The sequence below is a fragment of the Perognathus longimembris genome, chromosome 12 (genome assembly GCF_023159225.1).
Source record: "Perognathus longimembris pacificus isolate PPM17 chromosome 12, ASM2315922v1, whole genome shotgun sequence".
In the NCBI taxonomy this organism is placed as follows: Eukaryota; Metazoa; Chordata; class Mammalia; order Rodentia; family Heteromyidae; genus Perognathus; species Perognathus longimembris.
This window is the reverse complement of record NC_063172.1, coordinates 2,629,258-2,655,174: the sequence shown is the minus strand read 5'-3', so window position 1 is coordinate 2,655,174 and position 25,917 is coordinate 2,629,258. Positions and strand designations below refer to the sequence as shown.

General features: G+C 47.6%; 1 protein-coding gene across 2 annotated transcripts in view; it reads right to left on the bottom strand.

Moving 5' to 3' along the window:
* Trappc9 (trafficking protein particle complex subunit 9) overlaps positions 1-25,917 on the bottom strand; it is a 407,886-nt gene that overhangs the window by 322,880 nt on the left and 59,089 nt on the right. For both annotated transcript variants that reach the window (XM_048358924.1, XM_048358925.1), the window contains 6 exons: positions 24,768-24,911; positions 10,195-10,321; positions 5,235-5,380; positions 3,720-3,805; positions 2,004-2,130; positions 74-206 (listed from right to left, as the gene is read on the bottom strand). In XM_048358924.1, the coding sequence (XP_048214881.1) occupies positions 74-206; positions 2,004-2,130; positions 3,720-3,805; positions 5,235-5,380; positions 10,195-10,321; positions 24,768-24,911 (763 nt within the window). The remainder of the gene's footprint in view (positions 1-73; positions 207-2,003; positions 2,131-3,719; positions 3,806-5,234; positions 5,381-10,194; positions 10,322-24,767; positions 24,912-25,917) is intronic.

The window sequence follows — 25,917 nt, the reverse complement described above, 5'->3', positions numbered from 1 at the left end:
TTAATGTGTAAGTGAAAAGGACCAGAGCCAATTCTCGCCAACAACCAACCCCCATGCTTCTGAGGAACCCTACCTGGGCAGAGACGTGCTGATCTGCAGTCTCGGCAAAGCCGGGATGACCTCGACAGAGGAGCCACTGGTTTTGACCCCTGGGAGGTTATCCAGCAGACAGTCGCTGAAGACACCAAAGACCGTGGTGTGGTACCCTGAAACACAAGGCAACAGTCTTCATACATCCTGGTCAAGCGAGAGGAACACAGGAGTCCTCCCCCCAAGGCCCAGCACCTGCTGGTTTCCACCACGTGGTGCACCAGACCCCAGATACCTCATTATCCTTGTGCCACATGGAGTGGTGGAGTGGTAACTACCCCTGTGCCCCGGCCCATGAGGCTGACCAGGTCCAAATGAAGGGTATGTGTGAAAGGCCCTGCAAACTACTGTCCACACAGCTTAGTCATCACTACCTTGTCCCTTGTGATTTGCTTTTCAGATTTTATACATCTCTAGAAAGAGAAGGATCTGTTAATAGTCCTTTCTGGGACATAATGTGACTTAAATGAGTATTTGAAAAATGCTTCAAAACCTTCTGTTGAAAGAGGGAAGTTCAAGGGCCAATTACTGTTATTAGAGCTGCTACGTGACAAGGCAAATCTGTTGTATGTGGACAAGGACTATAATTTAAGATCAGCAAATTTCCCATGTCAAAAAAAAAGTCTATTGGTTAGATAAGCACTTGAAATTATTTAAGTACAGCTTGAAAATGGCTTTTGAAACTTCAAGAGATAATGATTACAAACAATATTTGCTGTGTAATGATATGTGCTCCAGCATGGAAAGAGAGCCTGTCGCGAGCAGGCCCAACACCGCGACAGCCCCTGCAAGGTGGGATGTGCAAGACAGAAATGGCTGTGCAGGTGGGAACAAAAATGGCTCCAAGAAGACTTGGGACAACAGGCTTCTGCTGACGCATTCAGTGAGAGAAGGATCTCCAGGAGAGAAGACATCTGGGAAGGAGAAACGGCATGAGCTAGTAGGACAGGACATAAGCCAAGCACCCACAGTACATGCAGGAGAGGCTGAGGAGCGTGCAAATGTGCAGGTCCTTGAAAGGAAGTTGACCCTGGGGTCATGGGGGGGTGGGGGGGGAGAGAGACAGACATGAAGGGAGGATGTCCATGGGGTGGCTAAGACCATCTGAGATTGTTTGTTGAGAAAGAAGAAGAGAAAGAGCAGGGAAGACGTAGGGGAAAGGGAAAGATACAAAAGAAAGGAAGAGAGGGCCTGAGGAGCCCCTGCAGGAAGGCTAAGCTATGAGAGAAGGGAATGCAGAAGAGAGGCCAAGTGAGCCACAAAGGAACTGAGGTCAAGAGGAAAATTTAAAAAAATAAATAAATTTTAAAAAAACACAGAAAAGCAGCCAGGCGCGAGTGGCTCACACGTATAATCCTAAGCTACTCAAGAGACTCAGATCTGAGGACCATGTTTCAAAGCCAAGCCAGGCAAGAAAGTCTGTGAGACCATTTTCTCCGAGTAGCCACCAAAAAGCCAGAAGAGGAGCTAAGACTCACATGATAGAGCGCGAACCTCAGGGTCTCAGTTCAAGCCTTAGGACAAGCATATTTCATCAGAAATTTACTGCTAGTGACCCAGGCACCAGGATTTCCAGTGAAGTGGTGAGAGCCACACTGAAGATACAGGAACATTAGCATCACGACAGGGGCAGAGGTGGGACCTGCCTGTGCGCACCCCTTCCTGGGGAGGACTGGCAAAGCATTAGGAACCTACGGCAGCAGGCAGGGTCACATCCTGAAGAATGGTGCAGGCAGGGGTGGGGCACAGCACGGTCTAGAGCACAGGGCAGGCCTCTCTCGCTGCAGGAGCCAGGCAGGTGCCAACACGTCACACATCACATCCCCAAACCTGGCATCTTCTCACTATCTCTCCACTGGTCAGGACAGGTGACCAGCTCTAGGCCTCAGGACAGCAATACAAGCGTTTCTTACCATTCACAGTAATCGTTCCCGTCGTCTGAGGAACCCCAACGAGGGTCACAGGGTACAGACCAGATTCTGCAGGGAGAGAAAGTGCTGCAGGGAGAGACTCAAACTCCACTCCACTGGTGAGAAGGCCCTAAGGAAAGCAAAGGGGCATCAGGAGGCAGTTAGCCCAAGTCTACCCTAATGGTCACTTCCACGTGAACTTCAGCACATTGCTACCAGCATGCCCGGAACTGTTGGCATGAGAGAAGCAACAGTTCTGCAAAACCCCATAGAAAACTTTAGAGGTGGCACGATAGGATTAACACGAAACAGTGTGGATACCCGAGTGAGCACTGAGTGACAGGAAAAAATCCTACCTGGTGTTATCCCCAGTGGTTGTATTTTTTTTATTTGCTTTGTTCTGTTGTTTTGCCAAAATGGGAATGTGAACCCAAAGAAAAAAAAATATTTTCATCATGAACAAAAGAGAAAAATAACACAAAATGTGGTAGTACTCCCATTAATGTCCCTCCAGAACTCCTATGAATTATCAGTTCATTTCTGTCTGCCCAGGCCCTAAGCTTGCCAATGGACAAGGCCTCCAAGAGGCAGTGACAGGCATCATGGTCAGGGACATCAGCTCCCAGACTGCTCAACATTGTGGCAGAGGTCCAGCCAGTGCTATATGAAAAAGGAAAAGAGATCTCCCCAGCCTTCCAGGACAGGCACACATTCTCCCAGATCCTGGTCCGCCCGGGCCCCACATGGAGTGGGGACTCAGCATAACACCTGCATGAACAATCTGCTCTTTACTCAATGCCAATGAGGAACACCAGATGCAGCCACACAATATTCCCCATGCATATACAGCAGTCACGTGGCCAGGGAATGGAATCCACACAGGGAAGGTGGGTGGAGGGGCCTGGCTCTGGAGACAATGCTATGAGCTTGGAGAATCCCCTTTCCCAGACCATGGAATCAGGTGAGCTGCTCCAAGGACACACTACCACGTGGGTAACACCCTCCATAGGGCTGAAGCAGCATGTCGGGGTCGCAAACCTGAGCTACTGCACAGCTCCAGTATGACAGCTTAAGCTCTTACCCCACAGACTGTTCCGCCCTTGAGCCTTCCCAGCAAGCCATCTCATGGTGCCAAAATAGTGCTGGTACCACCGAGTGACAGACACAGTGTAGACTGCAACCTGTGCTCATCTCATGCCAACTTCAAAGCAAACACCTCAAATCTTATGATCAACTAAACTCACTAGTGGGAAAATCAGAGGTTTCTCTGTGAGGTCAAACATTAATTGAGTGCCAAGCATAAACACACAGTCATGAGGAAACAGCCTTCACTCACAAACAGCACACAAAATATTTAACAAAACAGAAAAGAAAATGAGCATATATCATAGGATGTATGTGGCAGATAGTAAGTAATAATGTATTATCCAGATACCAGTGCCTCACGCCTGCAATCCTAGCTGCTCGGGAGGCTGAGATCCAGAGGGTTGAGGTTCAGTGCTAACCTGGGCAGAGAAGTTTCCATCATCAAACTCCATCTCCAAAATAACCAGCAAAAGCAGAACTAGAGGTGTGACTAAAGTGGTAGAGCACCAGCCAAACAAGTACAAGGCCCTGAATTCAGACCCCTAGTACTTGCAAGAAGAAAGAAAAAAAGAGATCATAATGGTAAATTGGTGCTTTTAGCCCAGAAAGGCCAAACGACTAGGAGTGCATTACCATGTTCTCCACACGGAGCTCAAACGGCATCGGGTTATATACCATGAGCTGAACTTCACACACATCTCCTTGAACCCACTGGAAATCTACAAAAAGCACAGAAGAACACATGTATTAGCTGCTGCATTTGCTCTTCTCACAGGGCTTCAGTTCGTCCCTCTGGTGACCGATGTGTCCAACAGCAGTGGCACCGTGATCATCATCAGCATCACACAGTGAAGGATGTTCTCACTGGGCTGGGCCAGCTGAATTCATCTCAAACCAAATTCAGCCTCACAAACCTGAAGTGGATCCAGACAGCACCATGTTGCTGTAGTTGCCACACCATGGCACAGGGGCTGGCAGTGCTGGTAGATGACAATGGAGCCCCCTGTGAGCACAACTTCCCTGTGCCCCTAGGATGGAGGGAAGGCAGCTTCCTCGTGCCCCCCATCCACTCCCAATACTCTGAAATGACCCCAGCCCCCAACTCCCAGGGTGATTAAGCATGTGATAATTCAGTGATTCTATGTCACTTCAAGAAAGGACTATGAAGCATAAGGTGCCAGTAAGTTGGCTGTGAGTTACTCAAAAGGTAGATTTTTAGACAGATGCCAATAGCTCACACCTTTAATCCTACCTACTTAGGAGATCTCAATCTGAGTCAGCATCAGCAGGAAAGTTCATGTGACTCCCATCTCCAATTAACCAGCAAAAAGCCAAAAGTGGAGCTGCTCAAGTGGTAAGAGTGCTAGCCTTTAGCAACAAAAAAACTAAGGGACTGCACTCAGGCCTGAGATCAAGAGCTGGTACTGGCACACATATACATAGGTAGATTTTTTTTTTCCAGCCAGGCACTAGTGGCTCACACCTCTAATCCTAGCTATGCGGAAGACTAAGGTCTAAAATACCATGGCTCAAAGCCAGCCCAGGCAGGAAAATCTGTGAGATGCTATCTCCAGTTAACCAGCACAAAGCTGAACTGGTGACATGGCTTAAGTGGTCGAACACCAGGCATGATCAATCAAACCTAGCAGAAGCACAAGACTGAAGTTTAGGCCCCAGTACCAGCACACGCGCACGCGTGCACACACAGGGCAGATTTTCCCAGTGAGGCCTGATATACAGGGAGCCCATAATGGGGGAGCTGGAAGGGCATGTGGAAGGGGGCGGGGAGGGGGTCTTGGGTGCTGTCCATGGTCCTGGATGCCAGTTAGCAAAAGTAGAAGGCCCTGAGTTAGGCAACTACAAGTTCATGAAGGAAAACCAAGCTGAAGGGCTTTGAAACAGATCTTCTCCTGGCTAAACCTCGAGATGAGGGACCAGCAGACACTCCCCAGGCCATGGGCCCAGTTGAAACTCCTAATCTATACCCACACAGTGAAAAAAATATCCATACTATTTTGAGCCACTAAGTTTTCAGGAATTTATTACAAAGCCACTGAATACTAGTAGCGCTCTTGAGGAGGCAGGTACTGGACACCACAGAGCGAATGGCACTGAAGCAGGAGGGCACCACTGGGTAAATGGAACTACCTATTTTCTTGTCACGTTCCTCTCCACGGTTGTGGGCGATGATTGGTGAGTAGATGAAGGGACTCTTGGTGGACACATTCTGACCAAGCAAGCTTTTCATTTTCTGTGGCCGGAGGCTGGCAGGCAGGCTCAGTAGCTTCACATGCCTAGTGATGCAAAGAACACAAATGTATCACAGCCTTGTTAACTTGCTCTGAAGACACATGCTCCCAGCCCTATGGGAGAGGAAAACAGTCAATGAGTACAAAGAGAAGATAAACTGAGGGAAGGGGAAATGCTCAATTCCACAAGGCAGGGCAGCCAAATGCAGCACACATGTTCCGGGCCAGCCCAGGCTCAGTGTACAACTGCATCTCCCTGTGGCATTGCAAACGGGGGCCAGGATGGTCTGTAGTCAGAGGGTTAAGTTGGAACACTGCACTGCTCACCAGCTCGTGAGCTGGGGCCTTGCTTTCCCCATGATGGAGGTAGGTTCCCATCTACAAAATGCACACGGGGCCAGGGCCTCCCTCAGGAAACTGGGCACTCCCAGAACTGGGCCCGTGGCTCAACCCAGAGTGCCTCTCCCTCTCCTGTCAGACATGCCCCCAGTGAGTGAAGGCAGTTGGGCCACCTGATCAGAAGGAACCCCAGGAAGGCTGTCAGCACCCTCTGTGGTTCAAAGGAACACTACTCCTCCATGAACATAGATCTCACCCCTGCTCAGACTCACTAATCCAGGGGGGCTGAGCACACATACCATCCGCCTCCTGTGCTCTGCCTCAATCAAGTGACTCAACTGCCTTCTTTGCTCCAGTCCTGTTGCTCTCACTCCCAAGTCGCCAATAAAACTCACACACCAGTAATCGAAGCTTCACATCACTCCGTACCCCATAGATGAACACTGATGAGGACCGGAGTCAGCCCTTACACCCAGCATGGAGAGACCTATTTTGTGAGCAGTGTGGCAAGATGGCAGTTAAGATCTGGAATATTCCTAGGCCCGAGACAAGAAGGACAAAGGTGGAGTGGTGACAACTGGGGGGTTGGTGGGGGCCCTTGCTGATCCTGCAGCACCCACCTGCCCCAGGCTCCAGCAGGAAGAGGCCACATGTGCCTCTCTGTCCGGGGGTTTGTGAGTGGAAGCCACACAGAATCCTGAGGCAAAATCCTGTAAAGCAACAGCCCAGTGCTTCCTGTGCACAGCATGGCAGTCCTGGAGGCCAGACGCTGGGAAGGCAGAGAACGAGGGTGCACAGCCCAGGGGGCTCCCTGCCTGGGACCACTGCCCAAGTTCCCCCACGCCTGGGCAGGTAAGACACGCATGGGTGCTGTAGTAAGTCACTGAGTTTTGGGGTTGTGCTCTCTCGCAGCACAGCCTACCCCACACTACAAGATGCGGACGTCACCCCTCCCAAACGCTGGGTGCAGCCCTGCCCTGTCTTAAGCAGTGGCCACACACCACTCAGCACTCTGCCGGCCCTGGTGGGGCTGAGTGGAACGTCTAGCTCTTGCCCATACCAGCAAGAACCCAGGCAAGAGAAGGTGCGCGCACCCATGTTCCTCACGCAAGGACCGTGAGCAGCACCACCCTCAAACTCCTCCTGAGCCCCGTCCCTGCACTATCAGGCAAGTCATGCTCCTCTCACCGCCACCTGTTGTCCCAGGGAGATTTAACACATGCCTTAACATGTGCTCCGTGACTCCCACCTTTGAGTTTCAAATTCAGCTTCCAAATCTTCCGAAACTCCATACTAAGGATAAGCACGCCCTCCCTACAGTGCAGGGCATGCCCAGAGGGCTCTCAGTCTGACAGCCTCCTGAAGCAGCAGAAGGGCCTGCCTACAGCCTGACCCCAGCTGCACAACCTGCTCAGACCTGATCTTCCTCAACTCAACGACTTTGCTTATAAAATGTTTATAAGCCCCTGACAGCATGTGCAGTCAGTCCTGGGTTTCCACAGGGAGAGAGAGGCAGCCCCGGCCGGCCCTGCCCCCCTCGCCCTCTCCACCTTCCCGGCCCTCCTGAGGGCAGTGCTAGCCTGGGAAGGGGAACCAGCAAGCACTGCTCAGCCCCCGGCTCTGGGGCCAGCCTGCTCGCCTGTGGGGTTCACGTTCTCCTCCTCTCTCTGCAGGTACTAAACTGTGCCTCTCCCCATCCAGGCCACGACTTGCTAAGGCCATCCAAATTAGGGTGCCACCTGTGACAACTCTCCAATGGGGTCTGAGCCACCTGGTCACTGTTCCATCTGCCCGAGACAGGTGTTCCTTTCTGTCCATTCCAAATCCAGGCAGAAAGAGAGACTGGCCTGAAGAAGACACGGAATCTCAGGGGACGCTGTGGGGAACACAGCACCCCCTGCATCCCCTAAGGATTTCACAGGGGTGCGATGGGCCGGCAGGGAAAGCATGGGCCACAGAGGAACATGTAAGGCCCAGGGAGCCAGCACACTGGACTCTGTCCCTCAAGCAGCGCGGAGCATACAGACTGCAAGGCTCTTGCTCTCCAGAACCTGCAAACAAGCTCTGTTCTGCTGCTTGCCATGGCACCAGCAGGTCCACAGCAAAGGAGCACGTGCTCCCTGTCCCCTGTGCCCATCGTCTCCAGCTAAACACTTGTAAGAACTCTAAAGACAGTGAGGAACACTTAGAGTCAAGTTGGAGAAAACTAGGGGCACTGGTAGCTTATACCCACCATCCTAGCTACTCAGGAGGCTGAGATCTAAGAGCTGAGGATCGCAGTCAACCCAGGCAGAAAAGTCTATGACACTCTTATCTCCAACTAATCACCAGAAAACCAGAAGTAGAGCTGTGTCTCAAAGTGCTAGAGCACTAGCCTTGAGCAGAAAAGCTCAGGAATAGTGCCCAGACCCTGAGTTAAAGTCCCATGACCTACAAAAAAAAAGAAAGAAAGGCAAATATGGTGCCAGGATCCCAAACAGAGCAACTAGGGCCGGGGGGGGGGGGGGGGGTCCAAGCAGGACTGGCAATGAAGTAGGGTGACCACAAGCCTATTGACAGACTGGCATCTGCTTCAATGTTATCTATTATAGTTCTGCCAAAACTGCTCTACCTGCTGTTTTTATGTAACTAAGAGCTGAAAACATTAATGCTGTGCTATTTTTCAGTCAATGTACTGAAAGATAACTTGAAAACGTTGAGTGTTAAAATGTCCCAGAGAAGAACACTCAGATTGCTGAGTGTCTCCTGTATGCGGGGCTGTGAGCTGTACCAGATTGGTTCAGCAAAGCCAGATAACCCTGGGAGCTATTTCAAGCCCATTTTAAAGATGAGGAAAACAAAGCTCAGGGGGCTACATTCTTGCCCAAGGACACGAGATAGTGAAAAACAAACCTGAAGCCTCCAAGGGCACTGCCAGGGCTGCTGCAGTGAGCCGTCCATCCCCCCTTGCCTCTGGCCCCATGAGGACTGCTCTCTCCCTGCAGGTTCTGATGCCCTCCAGAGCCACCTTCCCAAGCCCTTGGAAGTCCAGAATGTTCTTTGCAGTTCACAATTTTCTATTATACAAGGCTTTCTAAATTTAAAAATTATCCAAATCATGATGTGGACAAAAATTATTAAGAAAGGCTTTTCTGGCCTTTTGTATTTTGTTTAATGAATCATACCCTTAATCCCAAATCAAATGCAGTCTACCTTAAGTCTTACTCGTAGAAAAGCCAGGCAAGAGTCTTTCCTTTCCAGCTCGTGTCAGGGCTGAGGAAGCGTATGGACCTCAGCGAGCTCCCAGCAGTGCTGAAGGTCACCTGAGTCACTAGGAGAGCACTAAAACATTCTTGCCGTGGCCTCACTGTTCCTGTCTGCCAGTAGCCACATGAACATACCTCAGTCCTTCTTAAAATTCACATGTGGCCTGTTGGGCTCTTGTGCTCAGCAACCTTCCCACGGCAGGAACCATCTGTGTAGCAGAACTACAGTGGCATGGGCCGGGGGGAGGGGGGGCGCTTTCACATCACCTGTACTTACATACTAGTGCACTGAACTCTGAAAAATGTAATGCCACCAGTGTCACCTGTACTTACATACTAGTGCACTGAACTCTGAAAAACGTAATGCCACCAGTGTCACCTGTACTTACATACTAGTGCACTGAACTCTGAAAAACGTAATGCCACCAGTGTCACGTGTACTTACATACTAGTGCACTGAACTCTGAAAAACGTAATGCCACCAGTGTTAGGTCCAGAGAGACCAAGTGAGTCCATCATGGAAAGCATCAGACTGGAAGTACAACCCATGCCTCTCTATTACAAGGCAGAGAGGGGCCTGGGAAGTGGCAGCTGAACCAAGAACATTTCCAGAGGCTTAGTCCCTTCCTTGCCTGGTCCTCCAGAGTTAACAGCACTTCCACTCAATAGCAGAATGCCAGATTTCAACCATATCCCTTCAGACTTGAAATATTCCAGAGGTCCAGAAATCACTCCATGAGATTGGTTCATAAGCCTCTTCTAAATACCCACATTGCCTGTGTCGAGTGTCCAGTCTCTAAACTCCTACCACCACCACAGGAACCAATAGCACAGAAAGTGCAATAGGGCAGCCCTGGTGTCAGAGTGAAGCAGAGGACCCTGAGGGAGAAGAGCGCAGTCCCCAGGACCCAGTGGTAACAGACGAAAGCAGTGAGTAGGCACCGACCGGCAGTCAGGAGGGGTGAGCAGGCTGCCCCTTCTGCGTGGCCAGCACACAGGTCCAGGGGAGGGGACACGGGGCCTGACCTATTTTCCAGCTCAGCATGGTGGCAACGATAGGGAGCCCACAGGCCCATGTTTGCCATCCGTTGCTGTCTGATGGGCACTGACTGGTGGGCACTGATGCTTCTGAGGACTATGGTCAACTTTCATGAAGTCACGGACCCAGTGAGCCAAAAGAAATGTGGTTCTTTCAGAGGCCCCTACACATGATCGGGCCCAAGAAGGCTCCCTGGAGTACAGAATGCCTTGCCTGCTGGTGGCATGGCATCTCACCTGACAATGGGCAGCTTGGTGAAGGGCACTGGGGGTAGCACGAAACCATCTGGGAGAGTGATGAGCTCCATCGTCCCGGGGCACTTGGGAGTGTAGTTCTCTAGGCTTTGAGTCACATCTTTCTTTTCTGAAAAAGAATAAAAACAAAATAAATGTTTCTAAACAAAAGTAACCATAGATGTTTTATTCAGAGCAATCCATGCCCCAGCCTTCTAAATCTAATTTCCCAACACAAAAAGGGGGTAGAAGCTGGAGTAGTGGCTCACACCTGTAATCCTAGCTGAAGAGGCTGGGATCAGGAAGATTGTGGTCCAAAACCAGCCTGGACAAAGAAGTTCACAAGCGTTCTCAACTCACAGCTGCACACAATGGTGCACATCTGCCAGTCAAGCTACATGGAAGGCTGAAATAAGGAGGATCGCAGTTCCAAGCCAGCCCAGGCCACAAAGGCTCATCAGATTCCATCTCAACAGAAGAAACCGCGCCTGGGGGTACATGCTTACCATCCCAGCTACAGCAAGATCATATATGGAGGATCATATATGAAAATCATAGTCCAAGCACAAGCCTGGAGAAAAAGTAGGGCCCTATCTCAAAAATAGCCAGTGCAAGAAAGGGTTGGAGGTATGACTCAATAAAATAGCACCTGCCTAACAAGTACAGGACCCTGACTTCAAACTCAAATAGCATCAGAAATAAATAAATAAAAAGGCAGGAAAAAATCAGTAACTACCAGAGCCAAAAGCCAAGAGAGACTCCCCTGGACAGCCCGGGACTCAGATAAAGCCTAGTTACTATGCTGTAATCTAGAAGGCAGCCATTTACTAGGGACCAACCCTTGTCACATCATGAGACTCACATGCAGGGCTGGAGGGGTCAAATACATTAGAACAATATGTTTTTCAGCAGGTACTAAGCACCAAGCACAATGCAGTGTGTCTGTATAAGAGATATTGAAGCAATAATCACAAACCAATGTTCTGATGAAAATAGAAAGTATTATGAGAAAAGAACAGGAAAGAAGGAGATGCCAGTTGTGTGGCCATGCTTGTCTATTGCCCATGACATACTCTTACAAGGGTAAAAGCTCAGGATGGCAAGTGGTACCATCTTCATGTAGCACACAGAAAATCTGAGACTTGCAGGCATCCTGATTCTATTCTGTAACCCTAGCTACTTGAAAGGTGGAGATGTAAGATGGAGTTCAAAGCCAGCCTAGGCAAAAAAAAAATCTGGAAGACTCTATCTCAAGCAATGGCTAGGTGCAGCAGCACAGAAGTACAATGGCTGAACAACGGTGCATGGCTATCATCCCCAGGGACACAGGGAAGGACCACAGCCTGGCCAGTCCAGACACAAAGGGAGAGCCTACCCCAAAAATAACCAGCCTAAAAGGAGGCTAGAGGTCTGGCTTGAGTGATGGCACCTAGAACCCTGAGTGCAAGACCCTGAGTTCAGTCCCCAGTACTGCAATCATGCCTCATTGGTAAGATTTCACACAGTGCTTCGCAATTTTAAGAAAACAACTTGGGGGAAGGAAGTGGGCATGAGGGTCCGTGTCTTCAGGCATCTGTCTCGCTTCTCTATAAAATGTCAGAGAAAAGCTACTACCGAAGGGAAAGGGGGCCTAGCAGAGAAGAGCGGCTTTGAGCAAGTGGCCAGGATGTCCCTCTGCACCTGCCGAGCCCGGTTCCCCTACAGAAAGTGAAAGGGGGTCACTACAGTAGAGGTGACACCTGGAGACCAATGACCGGCAGGCATAATGCTGACACCAAAGTGACCACTTCGGGAGGCACAGATGTGGACAGAGAACAGGTAAATGGGGCCCCGTGGGCTGAGGGGCTCCGCCCAGGCTGGGACCACAGAAATTTGAGATCATGGCTGGGGCCTGCTAGGTCTTAAGCAGAGGCTGGCTGGATAGCCACCCTATGGCATTTTCTGATGAAAGCAGCCTTCTTTAGGGAGCGGGATAGTGAGCAGAACCTTTTAAATACATCATGGTAAGGACAATCTTCAACAGGAAAAAAAAATCTTTAAATAATCAAATCATCTTCAATTTATAAATGGTAAGTCTCCCCGAGGGCTCCAGATGATACCATGCAAATTCTCTAATTTTCCTAATGCTGGGTAGAGCAGTTAGGGTTCAGGTGTCTTATCAGGTTGAATTACACCGGCTCCAAACATGCTCTCGTTAAGAGCTGTTAAACTACAGGAAGCAATGAACCTATCTGCGGTGCCGAATAGCACATGCAAAGCTACGGAGAAGTCACATGGTACGTGACCAGCCTTGCCCAGAGAAAGGCCTGCAGGACAAGCTGGAGTGGGAGCACAGCATGCGGGGTCTCTCCAGTCGGGACACTCCTGATTGGGCTTCAGGCCCGCTATTTGCTATGGGGGGTTTCGGGGGTGAGGACCCTCAGTATTCACCTGTCGCCTTAACTGCAGCAAGAGCATGCCTCCACCACTGCACCTGACAGCTCACTGTTGGCTGTGGGTTTCACTGTAACCATGGCTGCAGTGGGTCCTGAGACTTCCTGTGGGGAAATATCTCCCCCCCACCTCGCCCCCGCAATACAGCAGTGTCAGGAAGCAAGGCTTCCGGGGAGGTGTTTGGGCCATGAGGGCCTCACAGAGGAGCAAAGCTGGAGGAGGCCCCACTGCCACAGCCTGCATCGCCACAGCACAATAACGAGGCACAAGGCCCTGTGGTGACTGGCATCTGCGCCCCACGCCAAGCTGGAGGAAAGCTTGTAATAGAGCCTAATCATTTCCAAGCATGTGATTTGGTCCTTAATTCACCTCACTAAAAATCAATATATCTCATTTCATGTTGACCAGCACTTCCAACAATGATTTCAGCCAAATTAGAGCACCTCATGCCCTCAAGAGCAAATTTTTCCACCCCAGAAATTAAAGAATTCATGCAGACAGAAGAACACTTTTAATGAAAACTGGCTGTCACCTAATTATAACGTTCTTTATAGAAGCAGAAAATGTGATCAGCAAACTTTTGATCACAAACAATTCATGGGCCATTTGGCATTTCAAGAGTTGATGTGGGCATGAAAACCGGCACATCACGATTTCACGGTTTATTCTCATTCCTTCTTATTAACAACCTGAGACAGCCGTGTGTACACTAAGTTGGTTATGGTATTCTAAACAGGTAGAAGACAGAAAGGGGAACAAACACTAAAGACTAAGGAAAAAGAGTGCAGGGCTAATGAACATATAGAAAATGACGACTTCAGAATCAATCTGTACTGACACAGAAAGAGAATTCACAGTTAACACCTGAACTGTTTTCATATGAATATTATCAATCCTTCAAGGATGTGGAGAAAAGGAACTATGGAGCACTGTGGTAATGCAGAAAGAGTATGGGGGTTCTCTCAGCAATCCCTCCTCTGGAAGCACACCCCAGGGACAGGAAATTTGCACCTCATACAGACATCCGCACGCCCACATTCACTGCAGCACCACCCACAACACAGGATGTGGAAACAACCTAGATGTCCCCTGAGGGCATGAATGGATAAAGAAAATGTGGTGTCCATTCACCGGGCACTAGTAGTTCACGCCTGTAATCCTAGCTACTCAGGAGGCTGAGATCTGAGGATATTGGTTCAAAGCCAGCCAAGTCAGGAAAGTCCATGAGACTCTTATCTCCAACTAACCACAAAAAGTCAGAAGTGAAGCTGTGGCTCAAGTGGTAGAGCACTAGCATTGAGCACAAAAAGCTCAGGGACAGTGTCCAGGCCCTGAGTTCAAGCCCCAGGACTCTCACACAGGAGATCCTGCTATCTGCCACAATAAGAATGGACCTAGAGAACATTACACTAAGTGAAATAAGTTGGAGACAATAAAAAAAATGCATAATCTCACCAGTGTGAGAAAACCCCGATAAGGACACAGATTTGCACAAACCAGTAAAAGTCTTCAAGTTGATATCCGTACAGCACTGGACACACAACTGCAGAACACAGATTCTTGTTACCACAACAGAGCCCAGGTTCCACCAGAACATAAACCTTCCTATGTGGTAATGACAACATTACAGCAGAGCCTAGTCACAGACACTCATCTACCTGCATAAGCTGGAAATGTATGAGGGCTAAGCCATACACATAGAATTCCAGATGAGAAGAAAATAATTTTTTTGAATAGTTCTAACTCAACAGTAACAAAATGTAGCAGGCCAAAAGGAAGCCATGTTTAGAGCAAATTTTATACCTGTAAATGTTAAAGAGGGAAATGGGGAAGGGGAGGGGAATGAGGGAAGAAGTAACAAGTTGGATAAGAAATGTACTCACTGACTTACATATGAAACTGTAACCCCTCTGTACTTCACTATGACAATAAGAAAGAAAAGAGAAATGTCCAGACTCAATTACTTAACACGCCACTGTAAAAACCAGGGGAGAAAAACATAAAATTATGATCAGATTAAATAGAAAGAAAAAAATTGATGAAATGCAAAATAAAGAAAATTAACAATGTCAAGAGTTGTCTCTGTGAAAAAAAAAGTCAATAAAACAATGAGCCTCTAGGAAAGAAGCTTAAGTCCTGAACTCCTGGAGAAGGGGGCAGCCCTGTGCTGTTAGAGGAAGAGGGTATTACAAACACCATAGCCAGCCAGCTTGCAAGCTGAGGAAACAGAGGAATCCCTAGAAGGGAAATGACCCAAGAAGAAAAGGACAAATTTAACAGCCCTATATTTCTTGAAGCTATAATCACAACTCTGAAGGGGAGGGGGACTCCTCTCCCAGATGGTCTCATGTATGCATCCTATCAAACCTTTAAAGAAGAAATAATGTCAAATAAATGGCAGAGGCACACACACACACAAAAAAAAAGAAATAATGTCGGTCTCATTCAAACAAACTTCCAGAAAGCAGAGGAGGAAGGACTTCCAGTTTGTGGACAGTGACCATGGTCACCCCTAAACCCCTAGACCAACAGCCCAGAGTTTCCAGTACCTGCCCAGAAATAAAGGAACAAATTAACATTCTAGATCCACCAAGAAGAAGCCACCCCAGGAAACAGCCCAAGGCCGAATAACCTCTAGAAAGACACCCTGCAAGTGAATGACACAAAGGTTTTAACCCTAGGCTTTTCAACCTAGTGCTTGTTCTACCACAAAGTGACTGCCTTGGGTGTCACTACATCCATTTTATAGATGGGGAACTTAAGGATTTTGATTTCATGAGGTTACTGAAGTAGTGAGTGACTATGTTCCATTTCGACTCAGATCTCTAAACTCAAATGTTTTGCTTTCTAATTCTGTGAGGCTGCCCACCCAGATTACCCCAAGTTATTAGCAAACCAAAGACAGCCTGAAACAACCAATCCAATGTGGGCAACAAATTAAGGCTGTTGCTATGTTGTCCAGGCTGGCCTCAAATTCACAATCCTCCAGTGTGCTGAATTATACATCTTACATAGGCAGAAGAATCAGCTAATTTTTTTTTACTCCTCTACATAAACATTCAAGTAGCATAATGGTCCACCTTCAAAGAATGAAAAAGTCACCTGCCACCATTATAAAGATAAATGATAGGCCAGACCAAGCAGCATCTAAGATCTGTCATGAAACAAGAAAACAAACCTTTTCCTTAACAGAATACTGATGAACTGGATAAGCTTGCACTGAGCTACATTAACTGTCTCCCATGGACATTACTTTATCTCTGTTCTTCACTGAATTTACCTAGTGACACACTAGAGTCTCTGATAAGCAATCATTCAAGTTTGCCAGAGATTAAATATTTCTCCATGATCCTTTCAAGTACATAAATACAGTCTGCCAAAATGAAAGACAAGCGCAGTAAATCAATCAGCTCATTATATAATTATGCATTTAAAAACACTACTACCTTAGAGGGGCTGGGAATATGGCCTAGTGGCAAGAGTGCTTGCCTCATAAACTTGAAGCCCAGGGTTCAATTCCCCAGCACCACATATATAGAAAACGGCCAGAAGTGGCGCTGTGGCTCAAGTGGCAGAGTGCTAGCCTTGAGCAAAGAGAAGCCAGGGACAGTGCTCAGGCCCTGAGTCCAAGGCAAAAAAAAAAAAAAACACTACCTAGAAAACTTGTAAACATCTCTAGAGGTCTTGATGGAACAGCTAAAAGGTTTTCAGTAACATGGAAAAAGTCTGCCCTGTTGTATGGAACATCAAGACACAGACTTACATTTGAACTATTAATTTTTAAAGTTATGCTATTAATTTCTAAAGCCAATTTTTAAATTTCTTTTATTATTAATTTTTATGTTAATTTTTAATTAACCAAAAAATAACCAATTTGAAAAGAATGGAAAACAACAGGAAAGAAATACACTAAAGTGTTAATAGTACTTGTCTATGTACAATTATGCATAATTTTCCCATTGAATTGTTTTCCAAGATTCCTAAAAGAAGCATATATTCATTGTATACTAAAAGTATTTTTACATACTTGAAATTAAACTTCCAAAAAGTTTTAGAAAAAAAATCCGGATATAAAACTCTTGTTGAATGAGTAGGTTGAAAACATTTTCTCCATTCTTTAGGCTGTCTCTTTACTCTTAATTACTTTCTTTGCTGTACAGAAAGTAGCTTTCTAGTTTGATGTAACTGCCAATTTTTTGTTGTTTTCTTTTTCTTATCCAAAAATCCTTACCTACACAGTGTTACAGAACGTTTCCCTATTGTCTTCTAGTGGTTTTATAGTTTGGGGTGGATTAAGTGGGGACCTGGTTTCATTCCTTTACATTTGGACATTCAGTTCTCCCCCGCACCAATTATTAAAAAGCATGTCCTTGACCAAATGTGTGTTTTCTTCATCTTCCCTGGATATATTCTGAATATAAATTTGTAGCTTTGCAAATGTCCACAGTAAAATACAACCCCAGTACAGTGAAGACCCTCTGAGGCTCCTCCTTTCTCCCAAAGGCAAGGGGTTGACTGTTGAATAAGGACAACAATGGCTGTGGTTGACCTTCATCTGCAGAATAAATCAAAGCTCAGGATGTACTCCTAGCCCTATGTGCCTTCTATCTCTCTACCACAGCCTCGCATTTGCAATGTGCTCAGTCCTCTCCCTTCCTTTCAAAACTACTTCACATTTCCCTCAACATTCACTTAACTAGTAAATACTGAGCATCCACCCACAGGTGGACAGATTCCTACTTTACACCATGCCAATGGCTTCCCAGCTCCTCAAGAACACTAGCTTTATCCTCTATTTCCCTTCTCTCACTATGCCTATTGGGGTGAATGCAGTTTAAGAAGAAATTTGGGGAAAGGTGATGCTAAATTGGCGGAGTCCCCCATGGATTGACCATTTTCAAGGAAAAGCATTGCCAAAGAAATGAAAGTAAAAAATAATTAAGATGTGGCCCTCACCACTAAGGGGATTAAATAGGAAATTACTCTTAGGATACAATGAAATGCTGAGAATGAAGTAAGGTAATAAGAAGATATAAAGGAAGAAGCTATTCATTTCTTCCTAAAAGGGGAAACAAAAAGCTTAAGGTCAGAGCATACTATAACAGCAATGCCACAAAAACATCTGATGGGTTTAAAGAACAAAAAGTGCCTGATGTACATGAGATGCTCTTAGTATGGACCAAGAAAGTATGAATTGGCTAAAATAGCTTGAATCAAGCCATGAGTAACTTTATGAAGAAAGGGGTAGAAAGAGCAAAGCCAGGAGGCAGGACATGAAGTTAACCATCTACTGTTCTCATTTGAGTAACAAGTTGAAAGTCTGAACCAGGGCTACAACTGCAAAAGGAAGAAGAGCAATCTTTTTCCTTTTGAGAACTGAAACTCAATTCTGCGCTCATCCCAAGCAATTAATAGAATACAGGACAAGAAGGACAATTTGAAGATCACTCCAAGAGTTTTAGGGTTCCAAGAGTGGGAAAGACAAGGAATTCGGGTGAGGATCTCCAGCAGCTGAGGATCAGGTGTCTTCTGATGCCAAGAGGCATTCAAGAGACACATGTAGCCTTCGCTGAGCAGCCGAAGCTCAGAGGCCAGAAATGGAAGTCTAAGTATGTCAAATCATGGGCGCATCTTTGTTTACAGATATATATACATATATATGTGTGTGTATATATACATTATATACATATATGCATATGTATGTATAGATATAGATATAAGCCAGTGGCTCACTCCTGTAACCCTAGCTACTCAGGGGGCTGAAATCTAAGGATTATGGTTCAAAGCCAATCCAGGCAGGAAAGACTATGAAACTCTCATCTCTAAGTAACCACTAAACAGCTGGAAGCAGAGGCATGGCCTTTGCCCCACAGGTGTTTCTAGTGTCTCCAGAGGCAGGTACGATGTGCTCAGGGATGCCAGTCCTACCTACCTGCCTGTGGCCACTTCCCTCTGCTCCGCAGCCAACCAGAGGATGCACAGGGAGGTGGGAGACAGAGGCAGGCAATAGCTGAACAGAGACCACGGGCAATACATGGGGGACACATGGCTTTCCTTTCCTGCCCTTCCCAGCCCCCCACCCCAAATGCCGTGAAATGAGATGAGTGTCATGCATTCCATCAGGATCAAGGCCTCGCTGCAGCACAGCCTCAGCCAGCCACGTCCCCGTCCACAGTGACACTGATGAATGGCAAACTTTCAATGCGTTTTCTCTGGGCTGAGTAGCAGAGTAATGACCTGGCGGCAAAATGAAGGAGCAGCTGAATAAATTACGTCTGACATTTTCTATCTCCTCCAATTCTTGTCTTTCAAACAAATAACAAGTGTATCTAAGTTGGTAGAGAACCTCTTCCACACAGGGACAAAGGAGAAGTGTGATGTCTGAGGCCAGCTGACACCGCCTTTGGTGGGCTCAGTTCCTGTCCCTGTCAGGAAGAGGACCCCACATCCAGTGAGTGGACTTTGGCCTGCTGGCGACCCTCGGGGGCAGTGGAGAAGGGTGACGGCCCCGGGCTGGCTCCGGGGCAGGCAGCTGCGTGCAATCCCAGTCCGTCCAGGCACCACACGGGGGATGCTAGCTGATCAACTTCTGCCTCAACTTCCTCCCTGTAAAATAAGCCTCAGCAACTCTGAGAGGCAATGCTGATGCTCGTGAGGCCACAGCTGACTACAGAAGTGTGTAAGGACAATTGTCACACCTACTTTCCAGACTCAACGGCCAAGGCGGGTCATTTTCTCTCTGTGTCTCCAAGGTGCTACATTTGTGGAAAAACAGAAAAGTACTTAAACAATAAGTACTAGTGGTAGGGATGGGAATGTTGCCTTGCAAGCACGAAGCCCTGGGTTCAATCCCTCAGCACCACATAAACAAGCCGGAAGTGATGCTGTGGCTCAAGAGGTAGAGTGCTAGCCTTGAGCAAAAACAAACCAGAGACAGTGCTCAGGCCCTGAGTCCGAGGCCCAGGGCTGGCAAAAAAAAAAAAGTTAAGTACTAGCTAGGCAAATAAAAAAATGAATTAACGAACCTCAGTATGTCAAGACTGTGACACATTAGCAAGAAGCTGAGCTGAGCAGGACTAGAAAACAGATTGGCTCAGCCTGATAGCCAGGCTGGCAGATGGGAACAGTCCATGGGCCACACATACCACCTCCAGCTCTACTACAGGGGGGCAGGGGCAGGCCAGGGTGTACAAGATCTACCTGCCCTGAGCCTCTGTCAGCAAAATAGGCTGACTGGGGGCCGAGCGAAGCTGTGCCTGTGGATGCTTGGGTAAGCATCCAAGTGTAGTGGTGGGGTACACACACTACAGTGAACTTCTAATCAAAACCACAGAATCAGAACCAAGCCAGAGAGAAGTGCTGTGGAGGCAGCTAATAAGGGAGCTCCTGGAGCATGGAGCAGAGCACGGCTGCCTGAATCTCCTGGTCACATCAGAGATGACAAGGCTGTCCCTGAGCAAGTGACAAGCTATTCACGCCACACTGCTCCCTCTCCTGCCACCTCACTGTCCCCACTGCGATCTCATAGTCTCTAGGAGCCTGACACCAGCTACAAGAGTGCTCCCTGCTTTATCTTGTGGTGGCATGTCAGTGAGACCAACAGTGGCATTTTCTCATTCTTGGCTTCTCCAAAATGCATCTCTTCTAAATCCTGCTGTCCTTTTAAAAGGAAACTGTGGGATCTTGCTTGCCCTTCTGTTATTCCAAAAGGCCAAGGGAGGCAGGTGAAGACCTAGAGCAGGCTGGCATAGCCCTGGGGGAGGGAAGGACTCAAAGGGACACAGCAAGGAGCACGATACAACCAGAAGTGTTAAGGAAACAAAAGCTCTAAGTGTCAGTCTGTGCACTGAAGTCCAAATCCATACTGGAAAATAATGTAGACGGTAAAAAAAAAAAAAATGTCAACATAGGATGCACCTAAGAAAGCCAAACAACCTAAGCCCCTGGGCACCTTGTCTTGGAAGGTATGGGGTAAGCACAGAAGCCAGTAATCTTGGCTTCTCCATATTGCTCTGGTTCCCCGTTCCAAAGACAGCCAGGCAGTCTCTCCAGCTCACCTCCGGAGTCCTAGGCCTTGTCCCTCCTTCCTTCCTTTCTGTCCCCATGGTCCACACCTCCCCTACTGGGCAGCCTCCTCTGTGCCCACCTCCAGGACTGATTGTTGCTCACAGCTCCATCACCATGCCCAGCCCTTCCAGGCAGCAGGATCTCCTATCCAGTGCCAAGGCCTACAGAGCTGCAAGTATCACGTGTCCTGTGGTACCTGAACTACATCCGGAAACACCAAGGACAAACACCCGCCTATGCCTCTGCTGCTTCAAGTTCCCAAGCCTGGCTCTAGAGGCAAATCCAACATCACCTCCCATCCTGCTCAGGGCCAGCTGAGCCCAACTTGGGAAAGGTGAAAGGAAAACAAAGGAGCTCCCATTCTTCCTTTGTTCCCCATTCCATCCCTAACCTCTGAAGGACCTTCCAGGACCCCATGCACCCTGGCTGAGCCCTAAAATCTCCCAGAACTGAGCCCACTCACAACTCAGTCTACCTACTTCCATGCAGAACCAAGATTTTACTGGGGACTGGAGAGTTTGCTTGCTCTTCTCCTCAAGATGGCTCAAAAGCATCACAAGACATCTGGTGAGCACCTTCCAATGGGGCAGGGGTATTTTCATCATTATTCTTCCCTAGCCCATCTATTCATTCCTCTAAGCGTACTTGTCCCACAGAGACTCTAAACAGAAAGTTATCCTGGGTGTTAAACAATAAGTAAAATATTAAAAATGTTAAAGAGAGGGGAAAATAAAAGATCTATTCTTTGACGGTGTTTTGTTATTTTTCTTTTAATCTACTGCTTCCTGAGAAATGGGACTTGTGATTCACATCTGAAATTAAAATCTTCACCTATGTCCTCTCAGGCAAGCTGGAAGGATGCCTCCTCGAGCCCTCCCCACAGACCTGGGGCAGAGGGGCTGCAGCAGCCTCATGCAGGGCTTGGCAGCATATGCTTACTGACGCTTGGAGGGTACAGCTGCCCTCCCCAGCCCCCCTCACTCACAGGAAACTGCTGCCCTCCCCCAGCCCCTTCCCATTCATGGGAGACCACTGGATCACAGAACCTGGAACCTAGGACAGAGCTAGCCAGGACTGAGATGCACATGCCAGTCCTCGGCAGGAACGCTGTACCTGGACTCTCCTTCCAGGGGAGGCGGGAAGGCTGCAGCTGCTCCCGTGGCTTCACACTTCTCCAATGCTGTGACCCATGAGATAGCTCAGACCCAAGTCCCATCCCCCAGCCTTGCTTCCTGTCCTCACTTCCTTAACTTATCAGGAGAGGAATCATGGAATCACCCATAAAAGACAGGTCCACTCCTCCAAATCCATCCCAGGATAAAAAGTCAGGATAGTGCACAAGAAAAAAGTGAGAAGTTGGCTGGATACCAGAGGCAACCTACAAACATCTTCCACAGAACACATACATTAGAAGGGCTTTATCATGGGCGAGTGGGGAAGGGGAGGGAGAGGTTCTGAAATGGAGGTGCACTCAGCAGTCAGTAAGCCCACACATGCAGCCGGTGTGGTCACAGTACCAGTAAGTTCACATACGTTGTGGTGACTCTCCTTTCAATGACACGATGTCTCAGGTCCACCTATGGTTTCCATTTCAAATCATGTTGAGGAAGGCCATCCTGCACTGGTGACCACGCACTTCAGGCAGCTGCGGCCTGCGACGGGGAGGTCCTGTGCCCTCAGGCCCACTGCACTATGTATATCCAGTCGCCACCCTGGGCAGATAGATCTCAGGGCACAGGCACCTTTCACCTCGACGGTGTAGCCGCATCTGGGTAGAGCTGAGAGCCAGGTTTGCCCACCGAATAGGCATCTCACTGGCACAGTGGCCAGGGCACAAGCCCCAAAGCCCATCAACCTTGGAGTAAAAATCCAATGCTGCAGGGAATGGGAGCACAACTAGAGGATCTTAAAAGAGTTCCACTGAAAGCGTTCCAGCTGGTAAACAAACACATTGAAAAAACACCCAACTCTTCAAATTATCAAGAAAATACAAATTAAAACCATCAGGCAACATTCTATACACTGAACCAGCGGCGCTGCTGCCAGAAGTATAATTAGAACCATCCTTTCAGAAGGCAATTTGGCGATATGTCTCAATAGCAATACAAATGCTTAGAACGGCTGACCAAGTAAACCCTCTCCTGTCGAATTTCTCTCCTGCAAAAGAGATAAAGGCCCAAAGGTGTCTTCAGGTAGATAACACCATGGTCTTATCCACAACAGCAAAAGCAAAAACAAACTAGGAAAGGAAAGAAGGCAAAGAAAAGAAAAGCACTGATTACCAAGGCACATGGGTGCAGAGCTTCTTTCTATGGTGACAGAATGTTCTAGAATTGACTGCTGTGATGGGTACATATATCTACAAATACATAAGAAGTGAAAGAGCATATTTTAAGCAAGATTTAAAGGCAAGTGCACAAAGCGACACGAGGACACAGAACCAGGCCCTAAGGCTGGTGCCTGCCTCACAGAAGCCAGAGGAGCAGCAGAGCTAAGAAGTGTATGCATGGAAGAAAGGACGGGAGGGAATGAGGCCTGAGAAGATGACGATTCTATGAATCCACGATAATGCCATGCAGGCCCTGTACCTGCTCATCCAGCCAGGAAACCTCCAGAATAATGACCCTGGCTTAACGCCCACAAAACATCATACAGTCCTGGCCCAAAGAAAACTCTAGAAACCTTCTAGTCTACATTGAAAAAAAAAAATAGCAGACCCTGCAATAGGTGAGGCTCCTCTCTTGCACCGGATGAGTGGCCAGGCAAGAGGGGTGGAAGAAGAGAAGGGGGAGACACTCAGACAACACTGTCTTCAACTGCCAAGTGGCCAGCACAGGACTATGTGCGATCACAGCATTGCTGTCTCTGTTGTCTCTCCTTCCTGCTGCACTTCCAGGTCACATTTACAAATATTCGTTGCCAGGCAGCTCTTCAGCGGAAAGGTCATCCACTAAATCAAAGTAACTACCACTACAAGATAGCAAACTAACACATCCTACTTGACCATGTGAGAAAATGGAGGCTCGCGGAGGACTTAATTATTGGTTTGCTGAGATAGTGATCACTGGGGAGGTAAGTGGAAAGATCCTCACAGCCCCCCTGACTTCTGCCCCCTCAGAAGACTCCAACCAGCCAGCCACGGCACACATCTGTATTTCAGGAAACAGCAGCTAACCCAACAGTCCAAGCTATACTGAGCATGATTTCTAGTAACTGTTAGGATACTGTAAGCGCTTTATGGGCAAACAAATGTTCCTGCTACCTACAAATATCCAGGCAGGACCTCTTACACTTCGCACTCTAGCTAGTGATCATGCTGCTGCTTCTTCAAAAACAAAAGGCTACTTGTACCTGGCAAGAACATAGACACAGGGAGATACTATCCACCAAGACCTAGCCATATACAACAAAACCCCAGAAAGGAGGACCCTGACACGGCCTGACTGAGTCCCCTTGGGGCCTGTCAGTCATCCAAATGGAGACAGTCTCTTCTAACTTCACTCTAGGAATACCATGGAACAAAAAGGCCTGCTGTGACCAATTCCAACTCACATACTAAGTCTATTTTCTCCTTCAGAACTTCTAGTAGAACTCAAAAGAGACCACAAAAAGAAAAGAAAGGAAAAGAAAACTACTTCCAAGATCCCAAAGTAAAGAGATACAAGTAGAGAGATACACTGAAGAGAAATCAGCATAAAGCACACTGACCCAGGGCCTCTTTCCAGAACAGCAATACTCATGTCCACTGAGCTGTGTCTTCTACATGAGCCTCTCACCTTAGCAGGCAACTAAATGCAATTCAGGCAATGGCATCCAAACTGGAGGCTGAGGAAGAGGCAGCCAAGGGCTGAGAGGAAGGTACAAAACATGGGGAGAGCCAGGAGGAGAGGCCTAGAGGGGCAGGGGCAGGGCCCTGAGAGCTCAAGAAGTGAAAAGAGGAAGGATAGCCAAGAGCAGGGGGGAGCCTGGTACCAATCACCCAAAATACGCTAAAATCCAGACCAAGGGCTTCCATGAACCAGGCAGTGTCTCTCAATCACAGATCCTTGGAAGAAACCAAAAATAAACATACTCACCCTGATCTGACAGGAAGTCCAGCATAGTCTGCAGAAGAAAGGACAGGTGTCGCACAGCCAGGGCAGGGTCCCCCATCCTTCGGGAGGCATAGACCAGCTCGTGAAGCAGTCGCATCTGGACGGCAGCCCAGCCTCTGTGTGTTCCTACAGCAAAAGTCACAGAATGTCACTGAGGAAACATGCTCAGAATCATGTGTAAGACCTGGCAACTCAAACACAACAGCTTCAACCTTCAAACTCAAGAACCACAAAAAACATTCCCTTGTGTTTAGAGATGGAGAGGGGCGCCAAAAGGGGGGAGAGGAGACAGTCCGGATGGCATGCTTTCATACATTAAAAACATACATTCTCTCTTTTGCAAAGATGTCATTTCAAAAACTTCACGAAAATATCTCTCGTAAGCCTGCAGTAAAGGATTGTTCTCAAGAAAATGCTGGTGCCGATGGGCCTGCCGTATCAATAGCCAATGACATTAAATGTAAAAGTACAGGGTTTGCATCAAAATAGAAGGAAAAGATAAACAAATGCAGCAGTGGTACTCACTAAACACTATATTGAAAATGAATGATACAACTTGTGGGTGGGGGCAGGAGGGAAAAACTGGGAAAGAATGAAGGAGTGACACTGTCCAAAAAGAAATGTACTCATTACCTGACTTATTAAATGTTTATAACCCCTCTGTACATCACTTTTATAATAACAATAAAAAATTTAAAATTGTATGGTTTGGAAGAGTGGCTCAGGTGGTAGAGCAATACTGACTTCAAGTCTAGGTCTCCAACTGCAACAACAACAACAAAAGTACAGTATTTCTCTAAAGCATAATAAGAATGCAGAAGCATGGGTGGCTAAATTAGATAAAGATGTTACCAAGGGACTTACACGGCTGTTTCCTCCCACACAGCACAGCACTTTTAAAATAATAGTGAAAAATCTTCGCACACAGCCAACTGAAGCACCACAGATGTTGACAGTCTTTGATTCCACTTCTCTTTTGTCAACAAATACTAATCTAAATATTCTCCACCTTAAAAACCTTTATCAAGAAGATGGAAGGCTCCAGGTGTGTGGGGAAGAGCCAGATGAGCAAGCACAACAGCCTGAGTACAACGCATAGTACTGCCAACAACAAAAAAGAAAGTAGGATGTG